The 17336-nt window shown below is 42.2% G+C and overlaps 1 protein-coding gene across 4 annotated transcripts in view; it reads right to left on the minus strand.

Annotated features, from left to right (window-relative positions):
* tlk2 (tousled-like kinase 2) overlaps positions 1-17336 on the minus strand; it is a 160155-nt gene that overhangs the window by 9217 nt on the left and 133602 nt on the right. For all 4 annotated transcript variants that reach the window (XM_068013160.1, XM_068013161.1, XM_068013163.1 and 1 more), the window contains exons 17-20: positions 16664-16833; positions 14697-14835; positions 5271-5382; positions 3656-3763 (exon numbers count right to left, since the gene is read on the minus strand). In XM_068013160.1, coding sequence (XP_067869261.1) covers positions 3656-3763; positions 5271-5382; positions 14697-14835; positions 16664-16833 — 529 coding nt within the window. The remainder of the gene's footprint in view (positions 1-3655; positions 3764-5270; positions 5383-14696; positions 14836-16663; positions 16834-17336) is intronic.

Below are 17336 nucleotides of genomic sequence, written 5' to 3' on the forward strand. Positions count from 1 at the left end.
GCCCATCCCACATTTAAATCTCCTTTAATTTGCCTATGGATGGCCAACCAAGTTGTCTGGAGAAACAGCTCCCTTCCAGGGAACCTTTAATTCATAACACCCACTGAAATTGTTCATGTCCAAGTCTTCGCATCAAAAAAAAAAGGCTACAGAATCCCAAACCATGACACCTACAACAGACCTCCATGATGTTGCCACACCTTCCATGACTGGGCATTTTGGTCTTGACTAGTCCTGGACTACCTCTCAAAAAATTTATAAACCCATTGTCATGTTCAGACTGACATAAAGCACATATCACAGCACAGTAAAGATTTATGAAAGTCAACTACTCTGTATAGCTGCCAGGAAAAAATGACTGACAAACTCGCATATACTAATCCAGGTTTAAGATAAGCCCGATCTTTTCCTAGTTAATTATAGCCAGTTGAAGAATGGATTACATAAAGTGCTTTTGGCTGCACATCATTTTGTAATAGGTTTACCCAAGATTTTATTGCCAAATAAACTAACTGCCTGAATTGGCTGATGTCCTTGGTTCCATCCACCCAGAATGCTAGGGCTATTAATATATCAACAAGATTACTGGTGCTTTCAAACAAGTGATAACGAGGCAAACAAATCTCAGCATATGCAAAATTTTGGTGTAATGTTTAGATGTGGCATTAGGATTGCTTCAGCAGAATGCTAAATTATACAAGATGAATTTACTAGTACAATACAAATCTCATCAAGCTGTGTCAAAATAAAGCCATCAGATAACCATCATGAAGCCAATTTAACAAACCATGGGTTCAAGTGCAAATTTCTGCAGATGATTATTCAAATCCCTAGTAGGTTGAAGAATGACTTTGAAGATCCATCTTGAGTGTACACTCAAGAAGCCAGACATCATCCAGGACAAAGCAGCCTGCTTTATTTGCACCCCATCCACAAACATTCACTCCCTCCACCACCGACGTACAGTGGCAGCAGTGCATTCCATCTACAAAATGCACTGCAGCAGCGCATCAAGGCTCCTTTGAAAGCATCTTCCAAACCCACAACCTTCAGCATCTAGGAAGGACAAGGGCAGCAGATGCATGGGAACACCACCTGCAAGTTCCCCTCCAAGTCACACAACATCCTGACTCGGAACTATATCACCATTCCTTCACTGCCGCTGGGTCAAAATCCTGGAACTCCCTTCCTAACAGCACTGTGGTTCAAGGCGGCAGCTCACCACCATCTTCTCAAGGGCAATTAGGGATGGGCAATAAATGCTGGCCTAGCCAGCAATGCCCACATCCCATGAATGAATACAAGAAAATTCACCAGATCAGAACTCCACCAAAAGCAAGATGGTTGGAGTGTCTGCCGAGCGAACGAACAGATCCAGAGTCAATAAACAGTGTGAATACTATAAGGACAGGTGGAACATTACAACCAGAGGATTGCATTCATTATTATTACAAAAACAATTTCCATTTATTGTAAGCTTTCAATGTGGACGATTTCTGTGAAGCTAAACAGCTCTCCATAACTGAAGGAAGAGAATCATTAGTTAGATTGAGACTGAGGGGCATTGTACCAGATCTAGCCCTCAACAAAAGAAAACATTTATCTACTGGATCGCCATTCACACAATTCCAATAGATAAAAGAGCATTTCCTCAGCTACCATTTCTGCCACTCAGCTATTGGGAATGATCCAGAATACAAGGCTGAAATGGTGGGTAGGCACACAGAAATCTCTCCAGAAAGGAATCCTAGCCTGTCCAATATTACACCTCGACTATTTTAATTCCTGCAACAAAAAGCTGAACAGTTGTTAGATTCTGATGACCATCACCTGGAGTCTGCCAAGATTAATTGGATCCTGATCCAAGCATTTGCCATAATGTTCAACTCTAAGCATCAAAAACAAAAATATCCTGACAGTACCAGTGCCACATGCATACACTGTTAAAATTAGAAAAAAAAAGTCTCACAATATTTAATTATGTACCTTATTACAGTGATGGCTTCCACACAGTTGGGCCACACCCTGTTGTGCCCATCCTCCCACAAGGGAAGCAATTGTCAGGCATGGCATAAAAGTGAAGTACAGTCACAGTCTGATGAAAGGTCATCAACCAGAAATGCTAACTGTTCCTCTCTCCACAGATGCTGTCAGACCTGCAGAGTATTTCCAGCATTTTATGTTTTTATTTCACTATTTTATCACATTGGTTGCCTAATGATCAACATCTAGGAGAAATGCAAAGTGACTTGAGAGAAGATACTTGAAACTATTCAGTTGCAGTTGGTCCCAGACAGCCTTGTATTCAATCCATGAATATGGTTTCCACCATGAGCCAAGAGCCACTAATATAATGGGAAGTTTGAATGCCCTGGACATTCCTGTTGACTGATCCACAATTGGTCTACTAGCATATGTCCAGAGCTGTTTGGACCAGGCCAATACAAAGGGCTGGCTCTAGTAACTTTTCTCCCCTCAATTCACAAGAAACCTGACTCCTCAATAAATTTGATCGGTTTGCCTTGCAAAGGGAGAGTGGAAATGAAATGCGTAAATGCAAAGGTGTATTCCAAGAAAACCTGCTGCAACAGAAGAACATGTTTTTCGATGCTGACATAACATTGCTGGGGAAAAGACTATGTGTTTCACTTTCTCCACAAACAGCTTCAAACACCGGTTCCCTTGGTGACTCACAAACATATCCAAATGAATAGTTGAACCACACTGACCAGAAGGATCCCAATATCCAACTTAAAACTACAGTCTCTGACTCTGAACAAACACTCCACAGCCTTACCCATGACACCATCTCCCTCTTGGATTGTTATTCAGTGTTCTCCACTGGAAATGATCATGCCTGGATGGTGGGTGAGGAAAAGAACTAGCTCTACTGCAATACCTCCAAAGTTCTTGAGTCATCACACAATTTTAAATTGAAGTATTTAAGAAAAATACCATTCCAACATTTTTTTTCATTCATTCTAGGGATATGGACACCCCTGGCAAGGCCAGCATTCATTGCCACTAAGAAGATAGTGGTGGGCCTTCCTCTTGAACTGCTGCAGTCTGAGGGCAAAGGTATTCCCACAGTGCTCTTACATCGGGAGTTCCAGGATTTTGAACCATCAACAATGAAAAAACTGCATTGCTCAATTTAAATAGATTACTTTTCAATTTTCTTCCAAACTGAAATACTCTGGTAGCAAACAGCTATAAGATTTGGTGTTTCTCTTATAGGCAGCTCACCAATATAAATGACATAGTTGGGTGAGAGCATAAAAACAAAGTCACTACATTGAAGTTATTTGGTTCTGTGAAGAATCTTTTCTTCCCCGCTTCACTGAAGAACAGCTTGCTGTCATGTCTCCATCAATGTTACTCCATACCTGGCCAATCAGGGGTGAGAGAGAGGTGCACACAAATAATTCTCTCTCCACAAAAACATGAGACTTCAATGCATAGAGGATCATGTGCTCACCATCCTTTGGTCCACTATATAAGGGCTGTGATACCTTGAGCAACTGCAACAAGACTGCCTTTTGAAGTCTAAATTGATTTTTTGGTACAATAAAATAGCAGGACCAGGCAGCTTTACATTAACAAGGCTTTGTTTTTCTTCTTATATCTATCATGCACTTTGGCTGGATAGCCTTACCTTTGCTTCTGCACTGTTCACTGGCTTCTGAGGGAACTGCACCTCCGTGGCTTTCAGAATTGTGTTTTCCTGAAGGATGTCCTGTTGGGACTGATTGTGACCAAATGGCTATGGAATGGAGAGGAAAAGGTGATGCATGTCAGAGATTAAAAACAGCAGCAAACAGTCATTAGCGTATGAACCTGAAGCTTGAAAGTGAAAGAATTTTCAAAGTACTGCCCCACCTGATTTATTTTTTTTAAATATTAGAAAAAAGAGCCCAAAAACATGTCTCACGGTCTCAAAATGACAGAACCCTCACCCTCCCAAACATCAAACACTACTACTGGGTGGACCAGATTTAAGCAGTTCTGTATAGTCCCAGCCTCCAGCCAAAATCTATTGCTGAGAATGGAGATCGATACCATCTCTTCCATTTTGTCTTTACTGCTTACCACTCATAGGCTCCAGGAAGAGGCTAATAGGGAACTAGAAGCACTCATTGTTGATAAAACCCTTTTAATTTGGAATAACACTGGCCCCTACCCTGAAGATCTTGCTGGGCCCACCTGTCCTCTCACCCAGTCTGGTGTGAATTCTCAAATATTGGTTTCTAATGGAGCCAGAGCCTAGCACGAGAAAGGAAGCTACAGAGTAGGCCTTTCCTCAATGGTCAGATTATATCCTTCCAGCAAATTTCACCTCCCCCAATTACAATCAATCCTGCTCCCTCCAGAAGCCAGCATACTTTGCAGACTCTGGCTGAGCCCACTGTGACAATACATTTCACATTTCAAATGTTAGGAACACCTACATTTTCCATTAACATTGGTCTGAGAGGAAGTTTGTCACCAGATTTATTGCATCTACCAGTAAAGCTGAACATACAAAGTCACCAAGAAACTGGTTGTAGTGAGATGGGATGCTTCATAGGCTAATGTGGCAGCTGCTTTGGTCTGTGAATAGCTAGCTGTGCAGCATGCGTCTAGGCAGCCTTTATATGCTAATACATTTAATTACAAAGCCATTAACATTGATCAAAATGCTTTCAGATAATCTGAATTATTTACAACAGAAGTACAGCCACCATTAGATTAAACAGAGGCACTTTACAAAAATGTGGTTTATAAAATATACTGGTTTCTAACCAGCATTCAAACTGTTAAAATGGTGAAATAAAAGCAAAATACTGCAGATGCTGGAAATCTGAAACAAAAACAGAAAGCCCTGGAAATACTCAGCAGGTCTGGCAGCATCTGTGGAGAGAGAAGCAGAGTTAACGTTTCAGGTCAGTGACCCTTCATCAGAACTGATGAAAGAATGTGATGAAGGGTCACAGACCTGAAACGTTAACTCTGCTTCTCTCTCCACAGATGCTGCCAGACCTGCTGAGTATTTCCAGCGCTTTCTGTTTTTGCTGATGCACCTGAATAAAATAAACAGAACACAATGGCGGTTTGGGGAATGGGGTAGAGAAAAGAGAGATGGGGAAAAGGAAAAAGGATTTGCATTTATATCATGCCTAGGCGCAGTAAAAGGTACTCTTCACGTCAATTTTGCACACTACAGTGGAAATGAAAACTGCTATGCAGAACTGGTTAAGTATTTTTAAAGAAAAGCAGGAAACAGAAGTTACCTTGCGTCCATAGAGACACTGATAGAAGATAACTCCCACAGACCAAACGTCTACCTTATTGGAAATCTTAGGAGGCTCTTTCCCAACCACAAAACATTCAGGAGGCAAATACCTAACAAGCAAGAGAAAGATGTTAGAATATTGAGCTACAAAATTCTACATCAGTGATATAAACACCAGTCATGCTGGCGAACAGCAGGCCTCACTGGGCTAATGGCCAGCATGGAAAAATACAATATATGAAGGCCATAGTAGAAGGTCTTTAACATGTCTGTCAATAGAAAATAGTCCCCTCATCTATCAGGCAAATAGAATAAAGAACATTTCAATGTTGTGGGCAAAAGGCACTTATTAAATTTCACTACATCTCAATTTCTAGTTAGGTTCAAATTAAGACATCCTCAAAGAATCATAAAAGACCAGTAATCGCTTAGAGGCATGAAGGAGAAGATCTCAATCTCCCCTGCCCATTGTGCCCCTACATATACAAACTGCCCACTATATTGCTACATGCACAAACCACATGTACCTGCCCACAACAGCCCTACAGACAAACCACCCGAAACTTTACCTCATCTACTGATAGGATACGAAACTTGGAAGCGTTGTGAACTGTGAGGAGGATAGTGTAGAACTCCAAAAGGACATAAACAAGTTGGTGGAATGGGCAGACAGGTGGCAGATGAAGTTCAATGTAGAGAAATGTGAAGTGATTCATTTTGGTAGGAAGAACATGGAGAGACAATATAAAGTAAAGGGTACAATGCTAAAGGGGTGAAGGAGCAGAGGGACCTGGGTGTATATGTGCATAAGTCATTGAAGGTGGCAGGACAGGTTGAGATAGTGGTTAAGAAAACATACTGTCTCCTGGGCTTTATTAAGAGGGGCATAGAGTACAAGAGCAAGGAAGTTATGTTGAACTTGTATATGGCACTAGGTTGGCCTCAGCTGGGGTATCGTGTCCAGTTCTGGGTGCCGCACTTGGATTCACAAGAATGGGTCCAGGGATGAGGAACTTCAGTTATGAAGATAGAATGGAGAAGTTTTCCTTAAACAGAAGGCTGAGAGGTGATTTGATAGAGGTATTCAAAATCAGGAGGGGTCTGAAGAGAGTAGATAGAGAGAAACTGTTCCCACTCGTGAAAGGATCGAGAATGAGAGGACACAGATTTAAAGTATTTGCTAAGAGAAGCAAAAGTGACATGAGGAAAAACTTTTTCACGCAGAGAGTGGTTAAGGTCTGGAATGCATTGCCTGAGAGTGCGGTGGAGGCAGGTTCAATTGAAGCATTCAAAAGGGAATTAGAGAGTTATATGAAAAGCAAGAATGTGCAGGGTTACGGGGAGAAGGCAGGAGAATGGAACAGAGTGAATTGCTCTTTTGGAGAGCAGGTGCAGACATGATGGGCCGAAAGGCCTCCTTCTGCACTAACAATTCTGTGATTCTGCATCCCAACACACACAACTTGCATTCTGCATACTGCATCCACACACAAAACCTATATAGGAACATAGGAGCAGGAGTAGACCATTCAGCCCATCGAGCCTGCTCTGTCATTCAATACAATCATGGCTGATCATCCACTTCAATGCCTTTTTCCCCACACTATTCTCATATCCCTTTATGTCATTTGTATTTAGAAATCTGTCAATCTCTGCTTTAAACATACTCAATGACAGAGCTTCCACAGCCCTCTAGGGTAGAGAATTCCAAAGATTCAAAACCCTCTGAGTAAAGAAATTTCTTCTCATCTCGATCTTAAGTGGCTTCCCCCTTATTTCCCCAACCAGGAGAAACATCTTAGCTGCATCTACCCTGTCCATCCCTTTAAGTATTTTGTAGGTTTCAATGATATCACCTCTCATTCTTCGAAACTCGAGAGAATACAGGCCCAGTTTCCCCAATCTCTCTTCATAGGACAGTCCTGCCATCCCGGGAACAAATCTGGTGAACCTTCGTTACACTCCCTTCATGGCAATCATATCCTTCCTAAGATAAGGGGACCAAAACTGCACACAGTACTCCAAGTGCGATCTAATCAAGGTTTTATACAATTGAAGCAAGACTTCGCTACTCCTATACTCAATTCCTCTTGTGATAAAGGCCAACATACCATTAGCCTTCCTAACTGCTTGCTGCACCTGCATGTTAGCTTTCAGTGACTTATTGAGAAGGATACCCAGGTTCCTTTGTACATCTACACTTTCTAATCTCTTACCATACGCTGCTCAGAAACACAATCTATACCCACACCCTGCCCATAGATCCATTCATATACACACACAATGTGCACAAAAAAAAATACGTGCACCCCATTCACTGCACGCAAAAACACATACATTTACTAAACTGCATGCAGTCCTCTCAGCTGGGACTATCTATATCATCTTGGATCCCTCTGCTCAGACTTTGAAGGACTGGGAACTAGCAGAGAATAAAAGGTTTGTAGAAATATCATTTCCCAGGAGTAGCTGTTACAGTCAAATACTCGGTGGTCACAATTCAGTTAGCTGTTGAATAGTTCTGATGCCAATGACCAATCTAAGCAGCGCGTCACAAAGGGGCAATTCGCTCAACTTATGGCGTTCTTGATGCAAAACACACCTGCTGGCCTTGCATGAAGTGCTGGAATAATGGCAAAGCCAGCCAGACAACCCAACAATTCACTATTAGTTCCCCCGAGTCCAAATGGCGCAAAAAGATGGAGGTTGCTAGCTTCATGGCCATAATCTCTCTCACACATATTCTTTAAGCCATAATCTTCACTCAAGTACAACAGATGGACAAGTCAGCAGCAAGATGGACATTGCCTCCTTATGGTCAGTCGCAACAGGGCCCTGACAAAGGCACAGGTTCACATCAGCATCCTGCTTTTCTCTCTGGCTGTGGTGTGGCAAGCATACCACCTAAAGATGAATGGACTCTGAATTCTACGACCAACAAGCCAATTCCACGCACAAGGTATACTCTTCTGCTTTTTAACTTTTTAAAAAATTCTACAAGAGCTTGCACTGTGTTACTGTTCAGGCTGCTGATTTCATGCAGTTGATTTTAATGAGATTGCCAAAACAAACTTTTAGACCCAGATTAATTACCATGTTTTGTTCCAGTTTCAAAATACTCTGAATAAACGGAAAAAGATTTTTTGTAAATTCAATCCTTCTAAGTTACTTGCAGCTGCCACTTGTTACTCAGTCACCCGCACTGCCATTCATCCCAGAGAAACAAAATGATCTGATTGATCCAATAGTCAAAAGGAACATGAGGGTAGGATATCTGGAATATTAAAAATCAACACAATTTTTTTTACAATTATATTAGGTAAAAGTGGACGGTCAGGAGTTAGGTGGGCCCCTTAAAAACAGATAACAGTGATACGGTCAATGAAAATAAGGAGATGGTGGACATATGGAATAATTACTTTCAGTCAGTAATTAAGTTGAAGCAGAGATCATCACCATGCCGGACATAAGGAAATTAATACTGAATCAGGGATAGGAACTTACCAAAATCAATGTAAGAAAAAGAACAGCAATGAAGAAAATAATGGCACCCCAGGGTGACAAAGCTCCAAAACCAGATAGTTTCCATCCCAGGGTTTTAAAAGGAAGTAGGTGAGGGCATTGCAGATGTCTTAACAAAATCTTCCATAGTTCTCTCGATATAGGAACCCTCCTTTCGATTAGGAAAATTGCGCATGTCACTCTGCTATTTAAGAAAAGTGAGAGGGGAAAACCAGCCAATTATAGACCAGTTAGCCTACCATCTGCTGTTGGGAAATTTACTAGAGTCTATAATTAAGGATAGGATGACTGAATACCGTGAAAATTTTCAATAGATCAGAGAGAGCTGGTGTGGATTTGTAAAGGTTTGGTCAGGCCTGATAAACATGATTGAATTTTCTGAAAAGGTGACTAAAGTAGTGGACAGGAGAATGTCTATGGATGTTATTTATATGGAGTTCCAGAAGGCATTTGATAAAGTCTGATAAGAGACTGTTAGCTAAAGTTGAAGCTTATGGAACTGAAGGCAAATTATTGATCTAGTTAGGAAATTGGCTGAGCGGGAGGTGGCAAATAGTAGACATAATTATAGTAGGTACGCTAACTGGAAGGATGTGACAAGTGATGTCTCGCAAGGATCTGTGTTGGGGCTTCAACTATTGACTATTTATTAATGACTTAGATGATGGGATACAAAGCCGCATATCCAAATTTGCTGATAATAGAAAGATAGGTAGCATTGTAGATCGAAGCATAAAATTACTAAAAGAGATACTGATAGGTTAAGTGGATGGGAAAAACAATGGCAAATGGATTTCAATGTAAGCAAATAGGAGGTCATCCAATATGCACCTAAAAAGGATAGAATTAGGGTACTTTCTAAATGGTGAAGTATCAAAACAGTGGAAGTCCAAAGAGATGTGGGGGTCCAAATACATAGATCATTCAAATTTCATAAAAAGGTACAGAAAATAATCAAAAAGGCAGTCACATTGGGAGGACTAGAATACAAGGGGGTAGAAGTCACGCTACAAAGCCCTGGTTAGAATGCACCTGAAGTACTGTGAGCAGTTCTAGGCAACATACCTTGGGAAGGACATACTAGCCTTGCAGGGACTGCAGTACAGATGTCCCAGAATGGTACCTTAACTGCAAGGTTTAAGTTACGAGGAGAGATTACACAAACTAAGGTTGTATTCCCTGGGATTTAGAAGGTTAAGGGGTGATTTGATTGAAGTTTTCAAGATATTAAAGGGAACCGATAGGGCAGGTGTGTAGAGAAACTTCTTCCGCTCATTGGGGAGTCTAGGACTGGGGGCACAGTCTAAAAATTAAGAGGCAGACCTTTCAGGAGTGAAATCAGGAAACACTTCTGTACATAAAAAGGTAGCAGAAGCTTGAAACTCTCTTCCACAAATGGCAACTGATAACAGATCATTTGTTAATTTTAAATGTGAAATTGCTAGATTTGTTAACCAGAGGTTTAAGAGATATGGAGAAAAGGCATATATATGGAGTTTGATCACAGATCAGCCATGATCTCACTGAATGGTGGAAGAACAAGTTTGAGGGGTTAAATGGGCTAATCCCGTTTCCAAGTTCCTATGTTCACAGTAGCTGAGTAGGCGGCTGCTTCAGTGCCTTAAAGCGGAACTGACCAGTGTGAAACTGGTCCAACAATTCTGCACCAAACTTGGAGAAGACATGTCTGAGGGAAGAGACCGGACTGTTTCCTTTGCAGATGGGGATCTGGGAAGAGGTAAAAAGGGAGGTTTATCACCTTTGGATCCAAAGGGTGCCTTTCACAGAAGATTGCAGATGACATAGGCAAGTGGATTTCAAAGAGCAGGTAGTTACCGTACTTTGGACAGGGGCGGCAGCCAACTAAACACACAAGAAAATTTTCATTCTGAAGTCTGCCAAAGGAAATGTCATGGAGTCATTTAGGGCACAGATGACAGGATTTGGCCCATCGAGTCCATACCAGCTTTTCACAGAGCAATCCAGTCAATCCCACTCCCCTGTTCAATCCCCACTTCCCTGCAAGGTGGGTCTGTAAAAAACACTTTCCCAGTCACACTCTGCTTCTCAATTGGGAAACCTCACTTTACCCACCATCGCTTGTACCTCATACTGATTTAAGTACCCCTTGCATCTTTAGGAAAAACTTTAGGGCATTAACATATCTGTAAATGGAGGTCTCTAAATATTTCCAATAATAGCATGCTGCGTAATCATTTCTCAGGCACGATTGCTACATCAGCTCTTTGTTATCTCACTTCAAGTTCATTGCTAAAAAGTCCATGAGCAACTGGAGATGGGCCTCCAGTAGACTCCCATTACATTAAGTCCTAAGCACAACCGTGGGTCCTCTTGTGAACTGTTATACAGACTTTGGGCTCCAATGTGCACGAGTCTGTACTTTCTAGATTTACCGTGTTATGAGCATCAGCTTGACAGTGCCTGGACGTGGGGCTTCAATGACCTCATTCTCAGCCTGGTGCTGTGTCCCAAGTGGATCAACGTAAGGGGCACGATGGGAGTAAGTGCTGGTGAAGGAGCTCTCTTCTCTCGCTGGCCTACTGATCATCCATGTCACTCAGCTACTGCACTCAAATCACCCATGCTGATCTAGAAAGAGGGCAGATGCAGACAGACATGGTGCAGGGCTATTTTATGGCCAGGCAGGAGGTGAAGAGCAACGTCCATCCCAGAAGCCACTCAGGGACATGGCCATCCAGCCATCTCACTTCCGTCTCCCATTCTTCTTTGGCCCCCTTGTCTCGAGAGACAATGGGTAAGCGCCTGGAGGTGGTCAGTGGTTTGTGAAACAGCGCCTGGAGTGGCTGTAAAAGCCAGTTCTAGAGTGACAGACTCTTCCACAGGTGCTGCAGATAAAATTGGTTGTCGGGGCTGTTACACAGTTGGCTCTGTCCTTGCACTTCTGTCTTTTTTCCTGCCAACTGCTAAGTCTCTTCGACTCGCCACTCTTTAGCCCGCCTTTATGGCTGTCCGCCAGCTCTGGCAATCACTGGCAACTGACTCCCACGGCTTGTGATCAATGTCACAGGACTTCATGTCGCGTTTGCAGACGTCTTTAAAGCGGAGACATGGACGGCTGGTGGGTCCAATACCAGTGACGAGCTCGCTGTACAATGTGTCCTCCCATTACAGTAGGAGCATTAGATACAGGCAGCAGGAGACACACACCACAAACTGTCTCAAAGCAAAACACTGTGGTAAAAAAAAATACCAGCTAACAGACAATGAGGGTAACAAATGCTTTGATCTGCAAGGTAAAAATGACCAAGTAGAGAATATCAGAAGGATAGGTGTTTGGGAACATGCATTCACCAATGCTTATCCTGGGGCGACCCTGAACTTTAGTTGAAATAGTTTTCTATTAGACTCAGCTGGATTAGTCTTTTAGCTAATCTCCAATTCAGCAGACAACTCAAAGCTCAGGGCCATCACCACAAGGTCAGAATGATCCCCTCCTTCCACTTACTGCAAAGTGACTCTTCTGCTCCAAAATAGCATCACTGTCATTTTGGACATTTTTCCAGAGCTGTGCAATAGAATACTCCCAAATCTGTCTAAGCAACAGAAACTCTGCTTCCATCTGTCAACAGTCTGCTTTGTTTCCTTGTGGACGCAAGTGCCTCATTATATTTGATTTCTTCCATGGCTCATGGCATTACAAGCCACATCTCAGGATCCATCCATCTGACCTATATATTCAGTTAAAATTATGGTTGCACTGTCAACTAGTGTAGGAGAGATGCTTTGCAGTGGCTTCCAGGATATCTGGGATCCACCTGCAGGATATGGTCCTAATGCATACAATTTGCATGTTGACTGAATGGAATATCTTTCCTCTGATTATAACATTGATGAAAGCAGCCCACATGACCACGAGTTTCATTGAGGACCTGCATGATCCAAAAGTTCTGACAGCAGCCAGAAGCAGATGGTGTCAGTTAGAAAAGTGATCCTGTCCTGGTTACGCATGTGACCAGTGCACACCATTACAAATAATTACAAAATAAAGGATCCACAGTGGTACTGTACAGCTCACAGCAAACCACAGCCACATGTTTATAGAGCTTATTCTGAAGGTCAAAATGGAGACAATTAGTACTGTGTCCTTCAGGATAGTTTAGTTCAATGCCTTTGTTATCTTATCCATGAGACCCACCTCCTGCTCCCTCGATCCTATTTCCTCTAAAATGCTGACCACCCAACTTCCCTGCCTGGTCCCCATGCTAGCCAATATTGTTAACAGTTCTCTCTCTCTTCAGGTTTTGTCCCTCTATCTTTTAAATCTGCCGTCATCACCCCTCTCTTCAAAAAAAAAACCCTTGACCCCACCGCCCTTGTAAACTACCACCTCATCTCTAACGTCCCTTCCTCTCCAAAGTCCTTGAATATGTAGACACCTCCCAAACCCATGCCCACCATTCCCAGAACTCCATGTCTAAATCTCTCCAATCGGGTTTCTGCCCCTGCCACAGTATCAGAACAGCTCTTAAAGTCACATATGGCATCCAATGTGATTGCGACAAAGGTAAACTATCCCTCCTTGTGCTTCTTGACTTGTCTGCAGCCTTTGACATAGTTGACCACGTCATCCTCCTCCAATGCCTCTCCACTATTGGCCAGCTGGGTGGAACTGCTCTGACCTGGTTCCATTCTTATCTATCTAACCACAGCATCACTTTTCTTCCTGCTCCCACACTATTATCTCTGGTGTCCTCCAAGGATCAATTGTTGGCCCCCTCCAATTTCTCATCTACATGCTGCCCCTCGCAGACAGTCAGTTTTCACCTGTACGCTGATGACAACCAGCTTCCCACCACTTCTCTTGACTGCTCCACTATTGCTAAATCATCAGATTGCTTGTCTGACATCCAGTACTGGATGAGTAGAAATTTCCTCCAAATTAAATAATGGGAAGACTGAAGCCATTGTTTTCAGTCCTACTCCAAACTTCAACTCACTTTCTCTGACAACAGCCTGAGACTAAACCAGTCTGTTCGCAACCTTGGTGTCATATTTGACCTAGAAATCAGCTTCCAACCAAATATTCGTGTCTATTTCCACCTCCATAACATCACCCGACTTTGCCCCTATCTCAGCTCATCTGCTGCCTTCGTTACCTGTAGGCTGGAGTATTTCAACACACTCCAGGCTGGTCTCCCATATTCTACCATCTGTAAACTTAAAGTCATCCAAAACTCTGCTGTCCATTTCTTAACTTGCAGCAAGTCCCGTTCCCCTATCACGCCTCTGCTCGCTGATCTACATTGGCTCCCTGTCAAGCAATGCCTTGATTTTAAAATTCTCATCCTTGTTTCCTAATCCCTCCATTGCCTTGCCTCTCTTAATCTCTTAATATCCTCTAGCCCCACAACCCTCCGTGAAATCTGCGCTCATTTAATTCTGACCTCTTGAGCAACCCCAATTTTAATTGCTCCACCACTGGTGGCTGTGCCTTCAGCTGCCAAGGTCTCAAGCTCTGGAATTCCCTTCCTCCCTCTCTTTCCTCCTTCCTTAAAACTTACCTCTTTGACTGACTATCTCATGTAGTTTGGCGTCATATTTTGTTTTATGATGCTCCTGTGAAGTGCCTTGGGACATTTTATTAAAGGCGTTATATAAATATAGGTTGCTGTTTTTGCTTCAGCTTGAAATTAATCATAGCTGTCTGAATGCCATAGTTCTAGCTGGTTCAGGAAGATTCCAGACAGTGCCATGTGAGGAGATTTGCAACATGCAGCAAGTGACATTGTAATACAAGTACTAAATTAGCGCATCTAAAATTGACATGCAATTTAGCTTGGATTACAATTTAATAGATCGCATTAGCTGGAAACACCCGAGCTGATGAAGATTCAGCGAGCAGCTTGTGTGATAATCTCACCAGTATGTGCCTGCTCCCTGCGACGTTAGTTCCATCCCATCTACTGAATTGTAGCTGTCATCGTCCATGATTTTCGATAACCCGAAGTCTGTGATTTTTATTTCTCCACACGCTGTCCCGTTCACCAGGAGAATGTTACCTGTGAAAGCATAAAACTCATGGCATTTAATCAACAAATGCTTTGTGGCTGGCAATAAAATTAATAACTGTATCAACCATAAAGCAGTTTTAAAAAATCCATAAACATCCTTATTTATTGTATATTTAGTGCAACTGGCTAAAACGTTGGATACTATACTTGTATGTGCAGCATAATTCAGAGGACCCAAGTTGCTCTCATCCGCACATAACACAAACCCATTACTTTGAGTCTTCAAAAGAACTTTAGAAAAGACCAAAGGAAGAGTTTAAGATAACTTTAAACCTACCTGAAAAATGGCAAACTAATTAAACGAAGGACAATCTTTGACATCATTTTAAAAAATTTTCTGCTTAATTTCGAGATGCTCAAATTAGAAATGGGCTCATGGCTGTTAAAGTTATCTGCTCATCAATGATAGGTTTGCAAAAATTTAAATATTTAAGCATGCATATCAGCCACATTGTTCCTACTTGAATCCTTACTACTTGTTCAAAATCACGAGGGGTTTGGACAGAGTAGATAAGGAGAAACTGTTCCTATTGGGGGAAGGTTCAAGTACCAGGGGACACCGTTTTAAGGCGATTAGCAAAAGAAACAACAGTGACATGAGGAAAATCGTCTTTTTATGTAGCAAGTGGTTAGGATCTGGAATGCGCTGCCTGAGAGGAAGGGCAGGGAGGCGGTGGGGTGGTGGAGGAGTGGGATTTTCTGAGCTGCTCTTGCAGACAGCCGGCATGGACACAAAGAGCCGAATGACCTCCTTCTGTAACCATTCTATAATGCTTTCCATACAGCTCATTTTCATTCATTGAATTTTAAAGCAGCAGAGAAATTCATCATTCAACAACTACCTTACAAGCAGACATTGCTGTTTGCTTGGCTGCAAATTGATGGGCAGTCTCTATTCCCTACTGTATCAGAAGGTAGGTAAGGGGAATTGAGGGGCAGTACTGTTCAACTTATCATATCTAGGCAACCCAAAGTAATGAGATAAAAACGTTCCAAATCAGGTTAGTTTATGTATACCAAATTCATTCAGCATGTTTTCATCCCCCTGATGAATCTAGCTTTTCTAGGTAAAGGAGGATATGCTCAAACACATTTACTGCACATCTATCCAAAATTGCCCTCACTCAGCACAGAAACCACCAGCAGAAAACTGCTCACAACTGTACATTACCAAAATAGCTTTCGGTAATCTGGTTTCTGAGAGAAATAGATTGGAATCATACAGCAGAGGAGGAGGCCATTCAGCCCATTGCAATTGCACTTTGAAAGAGCTATCCAATTAGTCCCACTGTCCCGCTCTTTCCCCATAGCACCCTGCCGCACCCCACCTCAAATATTATACTGGATTAGAACTGCACCCGCCGAAAGGAACTCTGACCGCCATCTAACCATTATAATCAATATGAAATGGCACGTTGATAGGTACAAACTGTGGATAAAGTACAATATGCTCTAGCATTGCAAGTACAATTCTTTCTTTGAAATTAACATGTAGGAGGGAGAGAAGGGAATAGAAATGAGACATGAATTAGAGAAAAGTGCTCTTTGCAGAAATTATTTTGTCATTTTTAACACTGATTTCGATCTTCAAAGAATTTGACACCAACGATTGATACAGTGAGTGAACAGAATCTGTCAGGAACATTTTACATTATATAATTTGTTTAAGAAAACTGCTATAATAATCCCAATTAGATCAATTTGTTCCCTGTTTAAAACTATTTAGACCAAACATAGCCCACAAAGGAACCGAAAGTTCTATCACGCTGCCCTTTGATGACTATTAACAGGATAGACCTTCAGCAGAAACACACACCTGGCTTAAGGTCATAGTGGATGATGGGGGGCTTGATCTCATTCAGATATTTCAGAGCATTGACCACCTGCATGATGATGGAACGCCCTTCTTTTTCCGACATTAACTTGTGCTGTTTCAGGTAGAAATCCAGGTCGTTGCCTTCACAATACTCTAACACAGTACAAAACCTGAGGAACAAGATCAGAACATTACTTCATCACACATCTTTATTTTTCTGCCCTCAATCCACTACCATGAATTTTTAGAAGCATTAGTATTTTCACTTAGAAGCGCTGGGCCTCACTTTGTAGGGACGACTGCTGGGCAGCCACTATGGAATTTTCTATGGTCTCGTCATATATATGAATGTGATCTTATCAAACTGGAAAGCACAGCTTATTCCTTGCTCAGTTTCCTCTCAGACCAGTGAGGGACATATTATATCACAAAGCCAAAGACTGTACCCCGGCGTAGAACCAATAAAACCGATCAAGAGTCTGGATAATGCTGGACTCAAAAATTGGAGCTCAAACGGCACATCTCCTGAATTGCTAGGCAGGCATCTTCAAATCTGCTTTTGCTCTCCTACCATCTACTTTGTTACTCAGCTGGGAGAGGGCAGTGCGCTGCTTGGTGAACTTTGGCATCTCAAAGTTGGGGGAGGGAAGCAAACTTTAAAAACAAGTCGTGA

This window comes from Heterodontus francisci, chromosome 33 (genome assembly GCF_036365525.1).
Source record: "Heterodontus francisci isolate sHetFra1 chromosome 33, sHetFra1.hap1, whole genome shotgun sequence".
NCBI lineage: Eukaryota > Metazoa > Chordata > Chondrichthyes > Heterodontiformes > Heterodontidae > Heterodontus > Heterodontus francisci.